Below are 23,566 nucleotides of genomic sequence, written 5' to 3'. Positions count from 1 at the left end.
TCCAACTTATGATAACCCTAAAGTGAACCTATCATGGGGTTTTCTTGGCAAGATTTGTTCAGAGGAGGTTTGCCATTGACTTTCCCTGAGGCTGAGAGCATGTGACCTGCCAAGGTTGCTATTATCAAAGCTCAAATACATACAGGAACAAGGTAGTGAATCTCAGGCCTTGGGAATAAAGGTATCCCTCCTGGGATGTCAATTCAGTCTTCTGGGGTCTCCAGATGACCAACCCCTGTTCACAACAACACTGTTCATAGAACCACAGAGTTGGAAGTGACCACAAGGGCCCTCTGCCATGCAGGAATACATCATGAAAGCATTCCCGACAGATGGACATCTAGCCTCTATCTAACAACCTCCAAAGGCAACTCCACTGCACTCTGAGGCAGCTTATTCTTAAACTTGTCTGTTCCATCAACTGCCTACCTGCTTGACCTTGTTCATTGGTCTGAAATGTCATTTTAAATTTGAGGGTGGGTGGGTTTTTAGGTAATAAGGCTTTTATGATATTAATCATTGGCCCAGTCCAGATTGGAGCTTTGCACCGGCCTGGCAACATACTAGGGTTGCCCGGGGGCGGAGTGTCCACAAGCTTCGTGGTGGCGCCGTCATCATGGCACCCTCCCATCTACATGGGGGCCGCCATAATTACATCACGCATGCGCCGCATCCATCTACATGGGGGCTGCCATGATGACATCATGCACACGCTACGTCCGAATGGCACGGCGCGTGCGTGATGTCTCTGTGCCGCCCCAGGCCGCCTATGACAGCCTGGGCATGGTGCGGGAAGGAGCTCTGAAACAGAGCTTCTTTTGGGAGCCACATCGTTCCCACAGCAATCAAACGGCTGCGGGAACAATGCCAGGGAGAAAGGGGCCAGGCGGCCCCTTTCTCCCATGGCTGTGGCTCCCGGGGTGTCCAGGGGCATAAAGCCCCAAGGACACACTTTTGTGCACCACGGAGAAGCAGCATTTTGCTGCTTCTCTGTGGTCCAGAAAAACTCCAGTTTGGGGCTGCAAGGCTGCCAGTGAGGCTGCCCTGCCCACAACCCGGAGACAAAAGGGGCAGCTGCAGGCCGCCCCAAAGGGGCCCTCTGTACCACACCATTGTTTGGTATTTTAATGTATTTTAATGTTGTAAGCCGCCTCAGTCCAGTTGGAGAGGCAGGATATAAATAATTTTTTTAATAAAATGTTATTATTCCACTGCCAAACAACTCTTACTATCAGGAAATTCTTCCTAATTTTTAGAAGCACTCTCTTTTGCTGTTGTTTGGATCTGTTGCTCTGTGTCTTGATCTCTGGAGCAGCAGAAAACAAGCTTGCTTCATCCTTACTATGTTGCTAGTGGTTTCCCAGATTTTTTATGGTGTTCTCCAGCATTCCACACAGGATGATATGTTACCATTAAAGCAGGGGAAGGAATCCACTGGCCATCAAGACGCTGTTGGATGGCAATTCCCACCTACCCTATCCATCATCGTCAATGGTGAGGAATGCTGCCAGCTATCATCAAACAGCATCTGGAGGGTCACATGATTCCCACCTCTGTCTTAGGGAGACTGTTGCAACCATTCTTCACACGCCTAGTGACACCACATTTCCATATATTTTGCCCAATGCCACTTTGTCTCAGAGAAGTTGGTGGAATAACCCCGTGTCTTCCACTGCAGACCTTAGAAACATTATCATTTGGCCTATAATGACCAAAAACTTTAGCTAAGTTTCCCAAGCACTGTTTAGTTGTTTGCCCCACACCTCTCAGCACTGTTTGGCTCCTATGTACAAGAATTCGGACTTCTGTTCTCTCACTCCTTTACTTTACTTGTGGAAACTTTAGATCTTACCTGTCATTATCCATCAGCAAGGCCAGGCGCCCATAATCCCAAGCTGCTTTTCGAAGGCAGGAGAAGACCAGGAGAAGGAACTGCAACATGAGTGAGGGAAAGCATGTGTTTTACGGATCCTATTCATGCTTTTCAAACAAACCCTCTAGTATAAATCTCTTCTCTCTTGTCTGTGCCCTGACATCTTGGCAGTAACAATCTACTCTTGTTAACTAACATAAATCATGATAGCTGCATACTGGAATTTTGGCTTTTCTACACATTTTATCATCTTGCTACATGACACTGCTATATGTCACCTGTGCAGATCCATCTGCTCAAACACAGAGGTGGGAAAAGTTTTTTTTTTTTTTTGCTCTAAACTCCCAGGATCTCCCAAATTTTATGACCACTTTGCTCATTGGGTATTCTGTGAGTTATAGTCTAAAAGTAACTGTTTAACTTCCCTCCAAACCTGTGTTTTGGGAGGGAGGGAGTAATATAAATGTGGGATCAGAGAATAAACAGGCAGAAAAAGGAAGTGCTCAACCTGTCTCATACCTGTTATACAGTGCCAGAGACCCTTACTTATGGTTTTGGAATCCAGCTGGAGAAAATGCAAAAACTGCATGGCTCATGAGATGGGGGAGGTGAGGGGAAGCAGAGGCAAAGAGAAACAGATATATAAGAGCGTAAAGATTTTCCAGGCACCAGTTTCTCCTGTAACCCTTCCTCCCACCCACTTCAGTACTACTGCAAGGTAAATTCCTCACAGAGGTTTTGCCTCATGTGCTGTTTCCACTGAAGTTTGAACAGATATATTTTTCCTTCTTTAAATTAGAGCAATGTGCATTGTAAAAACTGGTGACAATATTTATATGCTACTAATTTCCTCATCACAACCAGGTCAGGTACTAATTAAATCAATTTCTGCTGAGGACTGATAAATATAGAACCCAGAATTCAGAAAAACATATATGGTGATTTTGATTATAACTTTGAAGTTCCATCTTTTAAGGCAAGCTAATATTATTGTGTAAGTTATTTTGTGTTCTTTCTTCTAATCTTTTCTCTTTTTAAGAAATAATCTATCTTGCTGGTAATTCACCCGTGTACATATTTCCTAAGAATTCTGTTACCAGGTGGATATGAAAAACACAACACACATCTGTCCTCTACATGTTTTCTACTGCAACTCACATACTCACTGACTACTGACCGCAGTGAGGAATTGTTATCCAAGATATCTGGAGGCCATTCCACTGGGGAAGGCTAACTCACAGTAAGATTGAACCTGACCATTTCCTTCCATAATATAAACCATCTAGCATAGAAAACTCAGCCACAAATGGGTACACACACACACCGCAGTTTTCCCAACAGATTTGCCTCTGTCAGTTCTGAATGTGTGAATTTTTGTGGATATGGTGTCATTTCCCCCAGGTTAGGGACCAAACATGTGCTGTTCATGTAAGTACCAGGTGTTTGCTCAAATAACTATATTCTTTGTTTTGGTGGGTGAACCTCATACCAAAGCAGGGCACAAATATTGGAGACTTACCGGTACCTCTTCCTTCCTCAGTGTGATCAGGACCAATTTTGCCCCTTATTCTATTTTATTCAGCTAGAACACTTACAGAAAGAATCCCTATTGATGCCAATACAGCTTTCTCCTAAGGATTTTAGCTATGCACTTTGGGAGGGGGGAACTGGCTGTAACTGTTTTGGAGAGGAAACAGAGAAGGTAAGTAAAAGCTCAATAGATATGAGAGATTCAGGTTCAAGTCCCAACTGAGGCACAGAAGCTCACTGGATGGCCTTTGGCCAGTGTTTCTTCATCTTACTCCCTTCCTCTTCCTCTCTCCCTCTTTGACCTGACCAGCCTCACAAGGTTGTTGTGAGGATAAAATGAGGAGAGTGATAGTGATGCAGACCACCTTCAGCTCACTGGAGGGAGTTGCGGAGGTATGAATTTAACAGAGAAATACTGTACATACTCAACTATGGGGCAGTACAGACCACCCCTTTCAGGGTGGTCTGTAGGTGCCCGTTTTTGGTCTGCAGCGTTGCCGTAGCAAACAAACTGCCCAGTAACGCTGTGGACCAAAAAAGGAGCCACCTAGACCATGACATGTGGGCGCTGCGATGCCCACATGTCATGCACACGCTCCCCGTGTGGGCAGGACTGTGCTGTAATGGTGCCACCCGCACATAGTATGGCTCGGGACTGTGTGGTTGGTGCGCGATCCCGAGCCCTACTATTGCCGCCAGGACATCGCGTCCTGGCGGTGTGTACGGGGCCTATAAGTCGACCTCATGTATAAGATGAGAGCAAGTTTGGGGGCCAAAATTATGGATTTTGATATGATTTGTTGAGGGTAAAACCTAGGGGCATGTAACAAAGGATCTAAAGATTGAAGAAAAGGAAAACAATGCCAAAAAGCTTGCAAAATTCTATTACGCATAAATATTTGTGCTCATAATTAAAGGCTTGTTGGTTGGTTGGAAGAGAAAATAGAGGTGGGTTGGTGCTTCCAGATTATGCTCTTGCATTTCACCAGGGGATTGTTCTTTTTTTTTTTTAAGTGTTAAAGTATGTACACTACTTACACTGACCCATGGATAGGTCAACTCAGGTTTCCTGGACCAACATTTTGACTAAAATTTCTAGACTTATACATGAGTATATACATTAAATACCAAATATCAAGGGAGCATCTAGGTTAGTCCAGATTTCTACTGCAAATATTTCTTACTTGATCTCTGTCATTCTTGCCTGCATGTAAAATACTCTGCATATTGCATAATGAATGGCTAATAATGAGATATAATCCCACTTCACTATCACTTACCATCCAGAGAATGAAGTTGAGGGCAAGCACTGTGGGGACACCACCAAATGGCAACCCTTGGAGGACAGTGCTACGGGCGTGGGAGCGGAAGCACTGCTCTTCTGTGTCATTGCGTGGAGTATCTTGAAATCCAAGGACACTCAGGAAGATGGGAGTCCCATCTCCTGATGGAGCTTCGTCCATTAGCATGTTGTCCATATATATAATTGATGGGGCTCCTGGAAATGTTTACCCTGAAAAATACCTGGGTGGAGATGGCAGGAGGGAGGAAGAAGAACAGGGTAGAAGGACACTGAAAACACTCTAGCCATGGAGACATTCACATCTGCAGGGTGAACTCTTCCCAAATGAGCCTACCCTCTCATTCGTGTCATCAGCAGAGGTCCTCTTATGTGTCCTATCTTGGTAATATCTATGTACATGACCAGCAGGGAATATAGATAAGCCTTTCTTGGTATCAAGCCTCCCAGACTTTACAATTTGTTCCTGTCAGAGGTTCATTGATGGCATTTCACTGAGTAGAGTTTAACTTTTTAGGATGGTTCCTGAAACAGAACCTTGTTTTAGTGGTTTCACTACTTGTGAATCTAAAGAGTTTTCATAATCCCATCCTCATTTTAACTGACCTGCTTTGTACTAGTCTCACGCTCTCTCAGTAATTTCTCTCTATTTATTCTATTATTTATATCAGAATCTTATTGTTTACATTGGCCTCTTTCCCACTACAATTTAAAGCGAATCACAAATTGGTTTATATGACCTTCGTTCCCACTGGGAATCGAAATCGATCCTTATTCGATCGAATTCTATTGTGATAAAGCAGGGCAAAAGGAGAAAAACCGGGGTTTTCTGATAGCACGTTTTTGGTGGTTCTTTTTGGAAGAATTGATTCTAATGCATGTCCAATAAGTGGGAACGCCAGATCAGAATCGATTCATTCTGTGGGGAGGGACAAATGGCAGAGGAATGCTGCCTTTTGGGTTTCTTACTTCCTTTTTAAAAACTAATCAAAAAACTGATAGCTAAGGCAAGTAGTTGGTCAACCAATCTATTGATTTTTTGATTAGTTTTTTTTAAATGTTTCCTCTGTCCTCCTCCTCTTGGGTCCCTCGACGTTGCCTCTGTGCCTGCCAGCCTTGGCTCTCTCCCCCCTTCAGCCTCCTCGCTGTCCTCGACAGCCTTGGCTCTTTCCCACCGGCTTGTGCTCCATCACCAGCTCCTCCCATCCCCAGCTTGAAGTGGCGCAAACTAAATGGGGATGAAAAAATAAAAACTGATTCAACTGGCATAAAGATAGATCCCCTTTTATAGTGAGAATGAGGGATCTTTTGAAATTGGGTACAGACATGGTGCGAAGCCGAATCACAACCCGCATTATTCTGCCAGTGGGAATGACCCCATTGTAAGCCACTTTGAACTTTTTAGGAAAAGTAGCACAATAAATATAAACAGCTATGTTAGTTTAAGGCAGCATAAAGTGTTGAAAGACAGGAGAACTAAAAGGAGAAAACAAACAGATGATAAAACAGCTTATCTCCTGATAAGACAGCTTCTGCAAAGACATTATAATATTTCTTAACTATTATTACTAGTATGCAGAACTATTAAGGATAGAAAGGGCTATGTCACAAGGAGACAACCCAAATAGGCAAGGAGAAATGCTAATTATAAATACAAGGAGCAGTTCTTGTCTTTTAACTATTCATTAAAATCTCTATGATCAGACAGCAACATCTGAACAGATAAAACATAACAACTTAATAGAACAAGCTCTTCATTAGTTACTTGACCCACTGGGAGATGATACAGGCCTTAACTACTCCTACATACTTTTATCCCAAACTGACTGCTGCCATAGTCTGTTAAACTAGAGGCCTTCTGGGCTTGATGTTTGAAAAGGCAGTGCACAATTCATAGTGGTGATCAAATACTGAAGCGTGAGAATGGTGTGAGTGATGAATGGGACATAGGATTTTATTTGGATGGGAAACTTTACAAGAAAGTATTTTTATTTGTCAAATAATCACCAATCAGAAACCAAGTTTGTCTTAGAAAGAGAGAAAAGCCAGTTATGACTGTCATGACGAGTCAGGAGTCAACAGAATTCCAACTTATCAGGGCTGTCGATTCATCCCCCTTATACAGGCTTGCCAATTCAGGCTGTGAAGTTAATGGGCTAAAACTTAACATGGCCCCTGATGGTGGCATTAAGTATTATCCATTATGTACCAAGCACAGTTGCTCATAGCTTGTCTTTCAAACACATAGACAAAGACACACAGAACACATTTTTACTGTTCAGAAATGACGATCAAGGTAAAATGAAGAGATTGTTCCTTCTCACTTGGAAGATGGGATAAGGAGCATTCAGTCTAGCCTACTTGCTCCCAGCCAGAAGGTGGTTGTGGAGAAGAGTGGAAGGTGAGCCTTGATATGAGTGAGTAGGAAGGAAGGGGCTACTTAAATCTATAGACCCTCTGGAGGGTCTTTGCAAGTTGCAACAAAAAAAATCAATGAAGCCTTGCAAATTGTGGTATACTGCTGCTCTTCTAGCTGAGCTGAAGATTTGCACTCAGCCGTTTCCTCTTGCCTGGAGCTGAGTACCCCAAAACTGGAAAATTTATATCCCTATTTCCTGCTGGAGATGGCCCATGAAAACTGGAGACTCAGAGCCAGGCCCTGAGATCAGGCAACTCTACCCTTTTCGCAGGAGCAACTACACAAACTACAGATTTTTACCCTGTGTTTTGTTTTAAATAGCATCCAAGCACAGGGACATTCAGTACTCTGGCTTGTTTCTTTTCCCTTAAGCTGGGGGGGGGGATCTATGGCGGGATACAGACCTCCGCTTTGTGGCGGTCTCCCGCCGGCGCCATTTGCTCCGCGAGGGAGCCACAGCAGCCAAACCGTGCGGCTCCCGCTCGGAGCTTCTTTTTGTGGCGCCTCTATGACATTGCGAGGTGCCGCTGGCGCATTCGCGATGTCATAGGCACCGTGACACGTCTGGACGCTATGCATCCAGTACGTAAAGATGGCGGCACCCATGTGGAAGGGGCGCCGCCATCTTGTACGTATTGTATACGTACTAGGGTTAGGGGGGTGCGGAAGCACCGCCCCTTCCTAACCCTAGTACGTATACAATACGTACTATATGGCGGTTTGTATCCCGCCTATAATTTGTTTTAAGATTTCTTTCTGATCTGTTAAAGGAGAGGGGAAAAAGCCAGATAATGGCATACTGCCATGTTCTGATGTTACAAGAAATAAACCGCAGGCCTAAGTCCATAGATTGTTCAGCTGCTTCAAATACAAAGGAGATCAACTGGGTGCCTGAGAGAGTTGTGGCAAAGTGGGCTGTGAAGCCATTCTTGATTTTACCACCAGTCTTCCTGCAGCTGCTCCATGTTACACAAATCTCTGAAGGGACAGGATGCAATAGCAAGAGAACTCCCATTAAAGGCAGAGCAACTGCAGAAGAACCAGCAGTGAAATCAAGAGTAGATTTCACTGCTCTCTAGGACAATCAGAAAGTGAAAACCAGCATGCCATTTTGTCTACAGTAAGCCATGACTCCCAAGTAAGCCAAGGAGGCCTAGCTCACTCACAGTGATGGTCAAAAAAGAGAAAGTTAAAACAAATTAAAAGAGAAAGAAGGAACAAATGTGTAACTTTGCTGCATGCACCAAAATAATCCATTTTTACACAGCTAGCAAAGCAGTGTTTCTCTTCATTTCCCTGTCTGCTCTGAAATGGTTCCAGTTTTGGAAAGCAGACAAAAGGACTCATTGAGAGAACTTTTTGTATTCTATGACAAGACCTTACGAGCAGATTTATTATCTATTATCATCTTTTAAGAAGAGCTTTCCAGTTTGCTTTTCGTTCATACCTGAGAAGGGTCATTCCCTGATTTCTATTCAGTTGTCGACACCAAAATCAACCACTACCATAGCAGTGCCGTCAGCCCGAGCCACTGAAAAGAAAAAGGAAAAACAGAAAAAGGGAGTAAGTGAGCCATGCAGTTCACTGCTATTTTCAGCTTCATCATTTGTAAAAATCCAGTGAAACTTGTCCTGCTGCACCCAAGGACGTAGCCAGGGGGGGTTGGGGGGTCGGAACCCTCCCATCAGGCCCTGGGGGCGTTCAAGCTCCTTCCTCCCCCCTCCCCTCCATTAAAACCACGGCGAGGGAACAGAGGAAAGACAAAACAAAAGTTCCTCTTTTCCCTCTCCTCCGTGGCTTTAATGGAGGGGGGAGGGAGGAGGGAGGGGGCGAGGAGACAGCTGAGAGAAAAGAAGAGAGAGAGAGAGAGAGAGAGAGGCCCTATGACTCGCTTTCGTTTCCTTCAGAGGCCGGCTTCCACGCCTCCTCCTCCCCCCCCTTCCTCCCTAAGGGAGAACTGAAGAAAAGAAGGAAAAGGTGACTTCTAACATTTAGCTGTTATATCCATGTACAATATAGTATAATAATAATAATAATAATAATAATAATAATAATAATAACATCCCTTACCCAAAATGCTGAGGATTAGATGTATTTTGGATTTTGGAGTTTTTCAGAGTTTGGTATATTTATATACAGTATGTCTAATGGGATATTATACTGGGAGATGGGATCCATGTATGTTTCATATGCATCTCATAGACACAGACTGAAGGTAATTTAATGCACAATATTTTAAAAATAATGTTGTGCTTCTGCATACTGAGCCTCAGCAAAACCCTGAGACCACTATGCCTTGTATAATTCAATAATTCAGTCATTGATCTAAACCTTCAGGATTCCCAAGTTTCCTTGAGTTGGGGTCAGACCAGATGCTCTCAGGGTCAGTTTGGGGTTTTGGAATAATTTAGGTTTCAGAAGTCCAGAGAAAGGAGACTCAGACTCTACTCTGGACATTTCTCCTGAGAATGGACTCATGTTTTCAAAAACAGTCATTTCTGGATTTTTGCAACAACAAAAAAGAGGAGGGTCTGTGATGCAAAAAGGCAAGAGGCTTCCTTCCAGCCTTGTTTTTTCTCTTTTTTAAAAGACAAATAGTACAAAATACAGTTAGCTGGCCCTTTTTCAGCATCTCAATGGGGATGCTTTGATGGAGAGTTCCTGCATGGCAGAATGGGGTTGGACTGGATGGCCCTTCGTGGGGTCTCTTCTAACTCTATGTTTTTTATGATTAATTAGTTAATATATGGAATCAATCTAAGATGATGAATCATGGCTGTGGAATCCTATGGCCCTGCTCCAGGCAATGCTAGACTGTAGGCCCCATCATCCAGCAGCACCACAGACTGATGGGAACTGCAGTTTAATAAGGCTGCACACTGCAGAAATAATCCAGTTTGACACTGCTTTAATGCTATGGAAAATCCTGTGATTTCCTGACAAAGAATGCTAAATGTCTCACAAAACTACAATATCCAGATATTGTTGTTGTTATTTTCTTATATCCCGCCTTTCTCCCAATATACAGACTCAAGGTGGTGATTTTCCATAGCATTAATCTATAGTATATCTTTCTACAATGCAGATGGACACCTCCATTACATAATTTGTTGAGGATGCTTTGACTGGGAGTTCCTGCATGGCAGAATGGGGTTGGACTGGATCAGGTCCCTTCTAGGGGTCTCTTCTAACTCTATGATTCCATGATTCTGTAGCACTCTGAGCCTACTGTGATTTTAATTGTTTTTAAATGTATAAAGGTATAAAGTCTTATAATGTAAGCCATGCACTGATGGACTATTGCACTATAATTTTTTATTGATTGATTTTATACCCTGCCTTTCTCCCAAAATAGGATTCTCTTAAAGAGGTTTGTTTAATATAAAAAGAAAGGAACGTATAATGGCTTGGAATTAAAAATTATGGTAGATAGATAGATAGATAGATAGATAGGTAGGTAGGTAGGTCTTGGAATTAAAAGGTGTGTGTGTGTGTGTCTCAAAATTAAAAATCCCTCTTGGAAGTGGAAATGAAATGTGTGGATGCAGCCTGGGTTCGTAGCTCAGCTCAGATGTTGGAATACAGTGTCTCAAAGCATGAGCAGAGTGTCTCTGAGCATGAACAGAGTGGCTGCCGCTCATTGCTTGAGCAGCTGCACTTTGCTTTATCGAGCTGAATTTATCTGATGTAAACACCTTGAGAGGAAGGACTCAGTTTGCATCTGCACTGAAAAAATAATCCAGTTTGATGCCACTTTAACTGCCCTTGGCTCCATGTTGTGAAATGCTGGGATTTGTAGTTTGTTGTGGCACCTGACAGATGACTCAACTACAGATCCCAAGATTCCATTGCACGAAGCCATAACGGAAGTTAAAGTGGTGCCATCAAGGTGTCGCGGGTAAACGCTCGACCCTCTTTTTGTGTCTTGGGGGGGCTCTTAGCCTCTCAAAATGGTGGCACTTAGTCTTGACCTCCCCCTTCCCAAAATCCTGGCTACGTCCTTGCTGCACCACACCATCCCTACCAAAACAAACATTTATAGCAGGAGTATCCTGCTTAGGCCTTAACATCTTGTGCTTTCTGCCAACTCAGTACCACAATTGTATCATTCATTCAATGAATATGTTGGCAGCAACTAGTTAGAATTTGCATTCAATGCTGACCTTTGGTCCTGGTGCCTTTTAGGCCATCCCAAACAGGACATGATTAGTAAGAAGTTAAAAATATAGGTCAGGCATACATCCACTAATGGAAACAGCTCTGTCAGCTGAATCAGGAGGTAACATTTCCCCTTCCTAATGCAGTTTTCACATTCCCAACAGGACCTTCTCATTATTTTTCTTTTCCCACTCCACCTCAAACACTCTCTGCCACCTTCACATTTGCACTGGAGAGTTACCCAGTCTTCTAGAGTAGATATCAAAGTTCTGGAGTTGTACAGTAGTGATGGTAAATCAGCTCCTTCTTTCAGAAGATGTACATCACTGGATCCTGCCCATAATAACTTGAGTCATATCTTTATGAAGCTGCTCATTTTTCCTTCAGAGTTGGACCATCCATTCTGAAAGCCTCAGCTACCTCTGCTGCATTGGAAACATTACTCCAAACTGAAGCCTGTCCAGTTTATAAATTTTGGAAGAAAGTTCAAAATATGATGTTAATGCAGTTGGAGTGGAGTAGAATAAGGGCTTAGATTGTCCAGTGCAAAGTATTCAATGGAAAACTGCTCTAAACCTGTTTAGACTTAAAATTATATTTGGCCCAGCAAAAATGGTCTGTTTCAGGTGCACTGAATACCATGGCATTATGTGTCTTTCAGAAAAAAATTGATCACTTCCACTGAGTGTTGGCCATGAAAGGCAAGCAATGCTTCCTTGTGGCATGTTCAGTGACTATTCATTCCTATTTAATTTGATGTTTTGTGTGTGCCTTCAAGTCACCTGTTGATTTATGGGGGCCCCATGAATTTCATAGGGTTTCTGTAGGGAAAGAATATTCTGAAAAAGTTTTCTCAGTTTGCTCAGTTCCCAGCAGACAATGAGCACCAATCAAGCAGACATCAGTCCTCTTGTGCAGACCCTCACAACCTGAGGACTGCCATTAGCAACCAACAATACACATGCAAATCACTCCTGCCTTTCCAGGTCACACAATATATACAGTTGTCCCTCCATATTCGCTAGGGTTAGGGGAACAAGACCCCCCCCCGTGAATATGGGGAAAAAGGCAAATAACAAAAACACAATTTTTACCTGTGAGGACACCTCTCTAGGAATCTCTAGGTCCTCCAGTGCAACTCTATGGTCAATGTCCAACATACACTGACCATAGAATGGCACTGGAGTAGCTACAAATGGTCTTTCAGTGCAACTTTTAGTTAAAGTTGACCACAGAGTTGCACTGGAGGACCCAGACAGTCCTAGAGAGAACATATTAATGAAATCCGTGAATAATCAAACCCGCAAATATCAAAGCCGCAAATATGGAGGGATGACTGTATAGCCAAGTCCTTTCCAGGCAAACATTCTCTGAAGATGCCAGCCACAGATGCTGCCGAAACTCTGCTAGAACATGACCACATAGCACAAAAAACCCACAAAAAACTATTTTGTCAGTTTCTTCCTCTGAAAGATAGTCTACAACACCTAGTACCCATTGGTGGTCTCCCATCCAAGTACCAACCAGGACTGACTTGCTTAGTTTCACATTGGAGCTGGTGCTGTGACTATTCCTTTTTAATTGACCTTGTTACTATATATTAATTTTGTATGTGAAAAATCTTTGGTATGGATAGATGCCCACATCCATTTAAATGATTTTTCTGTGACATGGAATTTAACTATGGGTCAAAAATCCTCTTGCTTTTACCGTGGTTTTTTTTTTTTACTGCTTTTACTGTTGCAAAAAGACTTATACTCTTAAGATTAGAAATTCACTGTTTTTAATGGTCAGAAGAGCTTACTGCTTTAGCTATGCATGAATATATGTCAATTATAAGAAAACATTATTACCAGCTTATATCAATGTATGTGCCTACCTCTTGTTCATAACCTATGTATTTTCCTCTCCTTCACTCTCCCCCCCTCTTTTTCTCTTTTCTCTTTTGTTTCTTTGTAATCATACTTTAAGCACCAGACTTTCTTGAAATGAAGGGGGGGGGGGGAGGCTACTGAAAAAATACTCTACTTGAAATTACATTCCTCCTAAGGAGGCTGACCTTCTGACTTAAATAGATGAGGGGGTAAGATTTATGTCATTGAGTATGGTTAGAGGAAAGGCATGTTGAGGTCAAATTTCCTACCAAGAGAGCATCTGCTCCAGTTGGAACAGTTATTGTCCTTTCTTGGTCAACTGTCATGCCCAAATACTCATATATAATAGGCACAGGTATAAATTCCTACTGGAGTCCTGCACCCACTATTGTCAGATTCAAATGGAGTGGAAAAAAATATTTATAGTTACCGTACTTGACCTTCAAAGCCTGTTACTGTTAGAAACTCTGAGGCCTACACAGTTTCTGTGTCCACATGAAATTGTTGATGTGTTGTTGAGAGTTAGTGTGGTGTAGTGATTTGAACCTTGGACTATGACTCTGGATACTAGGGTTCGAATCCCTGTTTGGCCATGTAAACCCACTGGGTGACCCTGGGCAAGTCACACTCTCAGCCTCAGAAGATGGCAATGACAAAGCTTACCAAAAAAACCCATGATAGGTTTGCCTAAGGGTTGACATAAGCCAGGAATTACTTAACAACAACAACAGCCACCACATTAATTTGCCATGGCACAGGACCAAGTTCCAAAACAGCTGGACTTTCTCAATTTTGCCTTGCAAATGCAGGATGAACAGTAAGTTTTTAACTGCCATGGTTCAATGCTATGGAACTCTATGATTTGTAATTTGTCATGGCACCAGAGTTCTGACAGAGGATGCTAAACATTTCACAAAGCTACAAATCCCAGAATTCCATAGCATCGAGCCATGGCAGTTAAAGCTGTGCCAAAATGCACTATTTCTGCTGTGCAGGTGCACCCTTAAAGTCTGGAAGAGAATAATCATTTCTTCAGGACTATAAATACTTGGAACAAGGAATGGCTGCTCACTGTGTGCACCCTGGACCAACTTCTTCTACTGGGAGGCAAGTTTTACAGGCTTTTGTGTTGTTTCAAAAATTTCTTTGACCAGAAGCAACACAAGAGACTTGTAGCATGCTGAAGACTACACAGTTATTTCAGCACAAACTTTTATGAACTGCAGTTCACTTTATGAGATACATGAAGCACTATCCAGAATTTCAGGCACATATATAATACAATGAAATTCTAGGTAACACTTTATGGAGCTGATAAAACAGGCTATAATTCAAAAAGCTTCATACTCTAAGAAATGTGTAGTCATAACCTCAAAAGAGGATAAGGCACTGCAAAATGTAGGACATTCAATATAAATGCTGGGCATTACAAAATAGAAGCTAAAAACACTCATATAAATATAAATTCATGCTTCTTAGCCATGCTCAGAATAGAGGACATTTTGGAATTCTTCCTCGACAGAAGACTGAAATGTAAGCCATGTCCTGGAAAAGGAGGTCACCCTGGGGAGAGGTGCTCCTCCCTGTATTTAGGGCTTTAATCACAAGAATCTTATATTGAACAATATAGAACTAGATGGACCAATCATTTACATCAGTATAAGGCATGTTTTGATGTACAGTGGTCCCTCCACATTTGCTGGGGTTAAGGGTGAAGGACTCCTGTGCAACAGAGGCTGGATGGCCATCTGTCGGGTATGTTTTGATTGAAAGTTCCTGCATGGCAGGGGGTTGGACTGGATGGCCCTTGTGGCCTCTTCCAACTCTATGATTCTATGTGGAAAAATCGCCAATAAAAAAACACTACTCCGTTTATCTCAGAGAATACCCCTCTGGAAAATTCCTGGTCCTCCAGTGAAACTCTATGGTCAACATCTGCCAGAAGCTGATCATGGAATCATGCTGGAGGACCTAAAAATGCCTAGAGAAGTGTTTTCTCTAGGAACTTCTAGGTTCTCTAGCTTCTGGCAAAGTTGTGCTAGAGGACCTAGAGATTCCTAGAGAGAACATATTAATCAAAGCCACAAATAATCCAATCCACAAAAGTCAAAGCCACAAATGTTGAGGGCCAACCGTATTTTCTGGGGAAGAAGAGAGAGAGGGGGGGGCGGGTACAGGATCTGCCAGTCAGGGAGTGATGGGATGGCTGCCCAGCAGGGCTTCAATAAAGCCTGCTTATTGTCTGAGAATGAAAGAGAGAGCCACACACCTCCTTGCTGCCTTGGCCTACCTTCTCTCACCTCCCATCCTTATGTAAACAGCAGGGAAGTCGCCATCTGGCATTGCATGTTCCTAAATAATTCACATCCTTTTTGTTAACAAGGAGAGCGACTTTCTGGCAGAAAGGGGGAAGGCCTCTGGAGTGACTCTCTCAGCAAATAAAAAGAGAAGCTCCTAGCAACCTGCAGCCTTGCTTATCTTTCTGCGTTACTGAAAACCACTTTCTCAGGGTTATCACAGGTTTTGCTTTCCCTCTACAGAAAACACCTATTCACAAAATGTAAAGTGGCATATGGAGGAAGACTGTCAAGTGGCCTACCTTTTTAGATTTATTTTACATTTATATTTAATCTTGGTTTTCTCCATGGCCATGAGGTCTTGGAAACACTATTTTGTCTTTTTACTGGATGGCTTTAGCACTTTATATGTCGCCATAAATTCCTTCAAGGTTTGTACAAAAGAAAAGCAGTTTAGAAACATTTCTTAACAATGTTTGAGGGTGATCCCTTGGTCAGAAATACTAAAAGGGAAGGGAGTTCAGGCTGGATGGGAGTTTCTCAAAAGACAGGTACTGAAGGCACAATTTCAAACAGTTCCAGTGAGAAAGAAAAATGGGAGGTGTCTCAAGAAACCAGGATGGATGACTAAGGAACTTTCAACCGAGCTAAGTTTGAAACGGAACATGTATAAGAAATGGAAAAAGGGGGAAATCACTAAAAAGGAATTCAAAGAAATAGCAGGCATGTGTAGTGGTAAAGTCAGAAAAGCTAAAGCGCAGAATGAACTCAGGCTTGCTAGAGAGGTTAAGAACAATAAAAAGGGCTTTTTTGGATATGTCCGCAGCAAAAGGAAGAAGAAGGAAACGGTAGGGCCACTGCATGGAGAAGATGGCACAATGCTAACAGGGGACAGAGAAAAGGCAGAATTACTCAACACCTTCTTTGCCTCAGTCTTCTCAGAAAAGGCAAAGGGTGTTCAACCTGAGGATAATGGAGCAGAGGACAGAATAGGGGAATCTCAGCACAGAATAAGTAAAGAGATAGTAGAAGAATACCTTGTTAATCTAAATGAATTTAAGTCTCCAGGACCAGATGAACTACATCCAAGGGTATTAAAAGAACTGGCAAATGTAATATCGGAGCCATTGACAATCATATTTGAAAACTCCTGGAAAACAGGAGAAATCCCAGCAGACTGGCGGAGGGCAAACGTTGTCCCCATCTTCAAAAAGGGGAAAAAAGAGGATCCCAAAAATTATCGTCCAGTTAGTCTGACATCAATACCAGGAAAGATTCTGGAGCAGATCATTAAACAGAGAGTCTTTGAACATCTAGAAGGCAATGCCATAATCACAAAAAGTCAACACGGGTTTCAGACAAACAAGTCATGCCAGACAAATCTGATCTCTTTCTTTGATAAAATTACCAGCTTGGTAGATGAAGGGAATACTGTGGATATAGTATATCTTGATTTCAGTAAGGCCTTTGACAAGGTTTCCCATGACATTCTTGCAAACAAGCTTGTAAAATGTGGACTAGACAAGGTAACTGTTACATGGATTTGTAACTGGTTGACCGGCCGAACTCAAAGTGTGCTCAACAATGGCTCCTTTTCATCCTGGAGAGAAGTGACCAGTGGGGTCCCACAGGGCTCTGTCCTGGGCCCAGTGTTATTCAACATCTTTATCAATGACCTGGATGACAGAATTGGGAGCATACTTATCAAATTTGCAGATGATACCAAATTAGGAGGAGTAGCTAATACCCCAGAGGACAGGATCAAGATTCAAAATGATCTGAATAGACTAGAAAGCTGGGCCAAAGCTAACAAAATGAAATTCAACACAGAGAAATGTAAGGTACTGCACTTAGGGCAGAAAAATGAAATGCACAGATATAGGATGGGAGACACATGGATGAATGAAAGTACATGTGAAAGAGATCTAGGAGTCCAAGTAGACCGTAAGTTGAACATGAGTCAACAGTGTGATGCGGCAGCTAAAAAGGCCAATGCAATTTTAGGCTGCATGAATAAAAGTATAGTGTCTAGATCAAAAGAAGTAATTGTGCCATTGTATTCTGCTCTGGTCAGGCCCCACCTGGAATATTGTGTCCAGTTCTGGGCACCACAATTCAAAAAGGACATTGAGAAACTGGAGTGTGTCCAGAGGAGGGCGACTAAAATGGTGAAAGGTCTGGAAACCTTGCCCTATGAGGAACGACTCAGGGAGCTGGGGGTGTTTAACCTGGAGAAGAGAAGGTTAAGAGGTGATATAATAGCCCTGTTTAAATATTTGAAAGAATGTCATATTGAGGAGAGAGCAAGCTTGTTTTCTGCTGCTCCAGAGAACAGGACCCGGAACAATGGATGCAAGCTACAGGAAAAGAGATTCCACCTCAACCTTAGGAAGAACTTCCTGACAGTAAGGGCTGTTCGACAGTGGAACACACTCCCTCGGAGTGTAGTGGAGTCTCCTTCCTTGGAGGTCTTTAAGCAGAAGCTGGATGGCCATCTGTTGGGGATGCTTTGATTTGATTTCCTGCATGGCAGGGGGTTGGACTGGATGGCCCGTGCGGTCTCTTCCAACTTTATGATTCTATGATAATAGTAACACCACCAACAGCAACGATACAGCAATTTCTTTCCTCTACTCCATGGAGGCTAAGGTGGTCTGTGTGGTTACAACCCTCAACCCAATTTTTATCCTCACAGCAATTCTATGAGATGAGTTAGGCTGAGGGGTGGACCAAGATCACAAAGAAAACTTTGTAGCTAAGTGATGATTTGAACTAGAGACCTTCTTCTGAGACTTACTTGAAAACGCTGAGCACTACATCACAACACTGGCTCAAATTGATTCTTCAAGCATAGCCTTCACAACATAGACAACCAACTCGATGTTCCTTATACATATATGAGGCCACCACAGATTATGAACTAGTCAGGGGTTTCACATTTCTTGCATGGAAACATAATAATAATAATAATAATAATAATAATAATAATTTGTTTTATTTATATACCGCTATTCCAAAGATCATAGCGGTGAACAGCAAGTAAGCTAATTAGCAAGTAAGCTAATTTGCCCCCAACAGTCTGGGTACTCATTTTAGCGACCTCGGAAGGATGCAAGCCTGAGTGGAGCTTGGGCCCTTTTGCTGGTCTTGAACTCACAACCTTGTGGTTTTGAGTGAACATCTTTGATATAAGGGGGAGAAAAAACATTCTGTACCCAAGCATCCTTTATTTTGATTTGAGATGTCACCCTTTTCCTCTGCTTGTATAGATAAGATCAAAAGAAATATTCAGACTTTAGCACTGGGGTTGAAAACTAGAGTTGGAAACACATTACTTCATGTAATGAATCTTCACATGCTGTACTTTCACTACTAGTAGCCTGTGTAACCCTTATGTAAGCTAGCAACCTTGAGATATGTGTTGATTACAAACTGCATCATCCCTTGCCTGCAGGGCCACATGAGTGATGGAACAGGTTAAGGGGCTTGGGGAAATTTTGCTTCTTCCTGTGTTTGAATCTTTTAAAATCTCAACTTTTCTGAGTGGGATATGATATTGAAGTATTGGGAGAAAAATCTAGAAAAACAAGCAGAGTAGTGACAAATATAGAGTATAGAGTAAATTAATTTAGATTTGGAAAAGTGATACATGAAAGATAGAAGGAATAAAATTGGATTGCAGGAAAGCAAAAATAGCCAAAACAATAGTAAAAGACAAGTAAGAATAGCTAACTTTAGGGGGAGAGAGAGGCTCTTCATATTCTAAATGGAATAGTTTTTATTTATGTTTTTCCAATGGGAATACAGATAATTCTAGATAGTTAAGAGATATGATTTGTTGAAATACTGTATAAATATGAAGGGGGAAAATGTTGAAAATGAAATTGTTTAATGTATAATGTATATGTCATATTTTATTATCAATAAACAAATAAAAGCAAAAAAAACCAACTCAACTCTTCTGTTTTGAATAGGAAGAAAAATATACTATGGCGCAGTACAAACTGCTTGAAAAGGGTGGCCTGCTGGCAGCCTGATTTCCTCTGGAGGGAAAGCACAGCCTCCAAACTGTGCGGCTTTCCTCCAGAGGAAAAAGAACCTGGGAAAACTGGGTTCTTTTTCCACCGCCATTGTTACGTCATGAGTACACCAATAACTGGTGTGATGTGATGTGCAGACACTATGTGTCCGTTACGTCACAATGGTGGCGCCCATGTACTTGGAGCACTGCCACTGTAGCACTGCCAGTCCATGCTAGGGTTAGGGGCCATGTGGTTGCTGCACAGTCCCTAACCCTAGTGTGCCATCGCCACTACAAAGGGCCCGTCTGTCCCGGGCCTAAGATGACATTATGCCTCATTTTAGCACACTGGGCTAATACAGTAGGTAAACTACTCCCAGCATGGCAAGGATCATGTTGTACCTGCCTACCACATACATATAAAAGATGAGAGTCCTGTAAGAAATAAAGACATGGCAACTCTAACTCTACACCAATCTGGGTTGCGTGCAGAAGGATTCAACACCTAGATATGTTGGAAAACCTGAAACTGGCAGATCCATCCATCAAGGCATTGAACTCTGAGTGGTTAACTTTTAAAAGTACATGCTCAGAACTAGAGATGTGGACCAGGTTTTCCCCAATTTCTTCATACTTTCAATTTTAAAAGAAATCTCATTTTTCCCCATCCCAGGTATGAAGAGGTGTGCAAATTCTGTCAAATTCTTATAAAACTGAACTGAACCAAAAATTTCCATGCAATAAGTAGTTACATTTTCTTAACAAAAAGAACTTCTTTGAACACAATCTTCACAAGTTAATTATTTTTTTAAACTCTTCTTTCAACATAATCTTTTCAAGGAATCTCCTGCTTATAAGCAGCTATAATGAGAATCAGGTGGGGGGGATGTATACACAGTCATCTAGGTCTATTCAGAGTGTTACTGGAGGACATCGCATGAACACTGTCTCTTATTGCTGCAGTCAGATCTAGTTAGTCAAATATTGTTACTGAATACCACCAGCTTATGTCATTGCTTTATCCAATTTATTTTTCCATGTACAATTCACCCTCCACCCCTGTACTTACTGCAAAAACAAAAACAAAGAGGCATCCTTTGGTTTCACTTCCTTCTAAACAAAAAAACATAGTTTCCTCAGCAATAAAAAGACAAGAACTATGTTATTACTCCAACCATTAATCTAAAATGCCAACTATATATGGACGTGAAGTTCTTATTCACACTATACAATGATAAAATTTTTCATCCTGCTTGAATTGCATTGCTCCATTGTATGGAATCCTGGGATTTGTAGTTTCATGCAGTATTTAGAATTATCTGCCAGAGAGCTCTAGCACCTCTCCAGGCTACAAATCCCAAGATTTTGTAGGAGAAGCCATGACAGTTAAAGTGGGATCAAAGTGCTATCATTTTCTAATCTGTAAGAGACATAATAACGGAAAACCACACTACTTTGTCAAACTCTGCTCAATTATTTAGCCTGAGTTCCTATTAACACTTTTATTTCCCTTTGAATTTTCTCAGAGCCCTGCCTTTTCATCTCTATTTCTTGTCTTCATGTGGACTGATCAGCCACTATACAACACTGGTGGGTAGAAATCAGGTAGGTCTGGAAGTACTGGCAAATCTTTGGGGGATTGTAGTCTGTCAACAATTCCTGAATCTTAATAACAGTAGGAGCAACAAAGAGATAATCCTCTCACCTTAAATTAAACTGCTGAAATAGAATAAAGTAGAATGTTGAGCAAAAGGAATCAAGATTACAATTAGTTGTGGTAGTTGCAACCAATTTCTGGGTTCAGGATTCTTTAATTCCATCACTTGGAAATAACTAAATAATTAATTACTAAGGTTTTTTTTTTATGGCATGGCATAACTCACAAGAGTTCCTGATTAATAATGAAGTTAATACCATGCTTCAACAACTAATTTTAGTACAGTATGTTAGAATTCTTTAGAGTGGGTGGTTTTTCCTCTGGCAAATTCAGTAAAACAGGAAGACCTAAGCACCAAAGGAAATATATGACAATAAGACAGAAGGCCAAGGCAGCAGAACCCAGCAGAAGAATAGTTGCAACTGAAGAGCTGGGACTGGAGGAACTGAAGAATAATGGAATGGGGAAAAAAGTGTGCTACTATAGAATGAAATGGGTGGGGGATGGATTTGCCGCTTTACATATCAAGCCCTCTAAGTCTGAATGGTCTGTGTCTTCCCTCACTAGTGTGTGTTTCCAGGGAATGGGGATAGCACTGTATCTTAATTTCTCTTCTTCCATTGATTTTATTCTTGTTTCAATTGTACATTATTGTATAATATACAGTACTCTACATTGTTATTTGGAGTGAGCTGCAATAAGACCTTTGCCATCTGCTAGTGTGTTTATTGTAGCTCAGTTGAGTGAAACACTTCCCACAATCTCACCTCCATTTTCTCTCTTGGCTTTTCTCCCCATCTCTGTCTTCCTTCCCTGTACTGCTTTACACCTACTCATGTTTAAGTGCATCAGATGCTTTGGGGATCTGGAGCTATTAGTTTGGAACTGAAAGATTCAGTTAGCTAAAACCATGCTGCCTATGAACTTTATCACACAGGGCTCCCAGGGACCGCTCTCAGAACAGAACGGAATGAGTGGGGAATGAGTGGGGGACGCATTTTATTGCACACACAAGTCCCTCACTTGTTCCATTCTGTTCCCCATCCGTTCCAGAGGGGGCGATTTTTCAGGACTGTTTAAACCACTTCTCAAAAATTGCCCCCTCTGAGGATGAATTGGGAGCAGAAGAGAGGGGAACAGAACAAGTGAGGGACTTGTGTGTGTGGTAAAATGAGTCCACTCGTTCCGATCCCTGCCAGGCTCCTTTTGGACTGTTCTCCATCCGTGCTGGAGCCCTGTGTGATAAACTTCTATGTCTGCACAGACAGAAACATACTGAACCCGTTTGTAATCCTTTAGTGTGTTTATTAATAGTCACACAGTGCTGGTCACTAGTTTATTATTTGGAAAATCCCCCTGTTCCAATATCTTGACTTCTCTCTCTCACACTCTTTTTCTCCTCCTTCTCTCCCCTCCCTCTTCTTTCCTTCATTTCTGCTTGTCACACATCCCTGTTCTTCAGTTGGTCACACATTTTGATGGGTTTGATAAACCTGGAGCTTGGAACCAAAAAGTGTAGCTAGCTAAATTCATACTTACCCATCCCTGCCTATGCACTTCTCTATTTAGAAGTCGGACTGAGTTAAATGATCAAAACATGGCTATATTACTTTCTATCAGTGCAGATCTTATTTCTTGATCAGGTGTGGGAAGGAAGAGAACATACTACGATTCATATTCTCAGAGGCACTCAAAATATTTGTGATCTAGACTTTTCCTCCCTTGATTCACTGATTGCTTTTTTGAGCCAGCCAGTTATTGCTACATCATCTTTGCCCTCTGTTCTTACTGTTGCTGTGTGCCTTCAAGTAGTTTCCAACTTATGGTGACCTAAGGTGAACAAACTTATCATGCAGTTTTCTTGGCAAGTTTCTTCAGAGGGGGTTTGCCATTGCTTTCTCTGAAGTTGAGAGTGTGTGACTTGCCCAAGGGTACTCGGTGGGTTTACATGGTCTCCATGCTCAAACCACTACACCATGTCAACTCATTATCAGTGCCCTTTAGTTGACTTTAATATATTGTTCCTTATTAACATTTAATAATAAATAAATAAAACTTTTATTTGTATCCTGCTTTTTGTTATTACAATCAAAGCGGCGTACAACCTTTAAAAAATGCAACAATATATACGACCCCCCCCTTAAAAAAGGATTAAACAATTCTATTACATTAAAATTACAGACAATAAAATCTAAAAACAATGGTAGAATAACGGTGGGCGGAATCTTCACTTATATATGTCTCTGGGGCGGCGGCGGGGGGGGGGGGAATCTTTACGTGGCCGGGTTCTATTCCGGGAAGGCCTGCCGGAAGAGATCTGTCTTGACAGGTTGGTAATTTGACGTATCTCGTCCAGCAGGCCATTCCATAAAGTGGGAGCGATCATGGAAAAAGCCCTCTGGGAGGTCGCTGTCAATCTGGTCTTTGTGGACTGCAA

At 42.0% G+C, this 23,566-nt stretch overlaps 1 protein-coding gene across 1 annotated transcript in view; it reads right to left on the bottom strand.

The window, feature by feature from the left end:
- TMEM63C (transmembrane protein 63C) overlaps window positions 1-23,566 on the bottom strand; it is a 120,739-nt gene that overhangs the window by 42,950 nt on the left and 54,223 nt on the right. The window contains exons 5-7 of the mRNA XM_042443438.1: window positions 8,570-8,653; window positions 4,684-4,927; window positions 1,853-1,932 (exon numbers count right to left, since the gene is read on the bottom strand). Of these exons, the coding sequence (XP_042299372.1) occupies window positions 1,853-1,932; window positions 4,684-4,881 (278 nt within the window). The 5' untranslated portion in view covers window positions 4,882-4,927; window positions 8,570-8,653. The remainder of the gene's footprint in view (window positions 1-1,852; window positions 1,933-4,683; window positions 4,928-8,569; window positions 8,654-23,566) is intronic.

Source organism: Sceloporus undulatus, chromosome 1 (genome assembly GCF_019175285.1).
Source record: "Sceloporus undulatus isolate JIND9_A2432 ecotype Alabama chromosome 1, SceUnd_v1.1, whole genome shotgun sequence".
In the NCBI taxonomy this organism is placed as follows: Eukaryota; Metazoa; Chordata; class Lepidosauria; order Squamata; family Phrynosomatidae; genus Sceloporus; species Sceloporus undulatus.
Note: the sequence above shows the minus strand (reverse complement) of the source record. Positions and strands in the feature narration are given on the sequence as shown.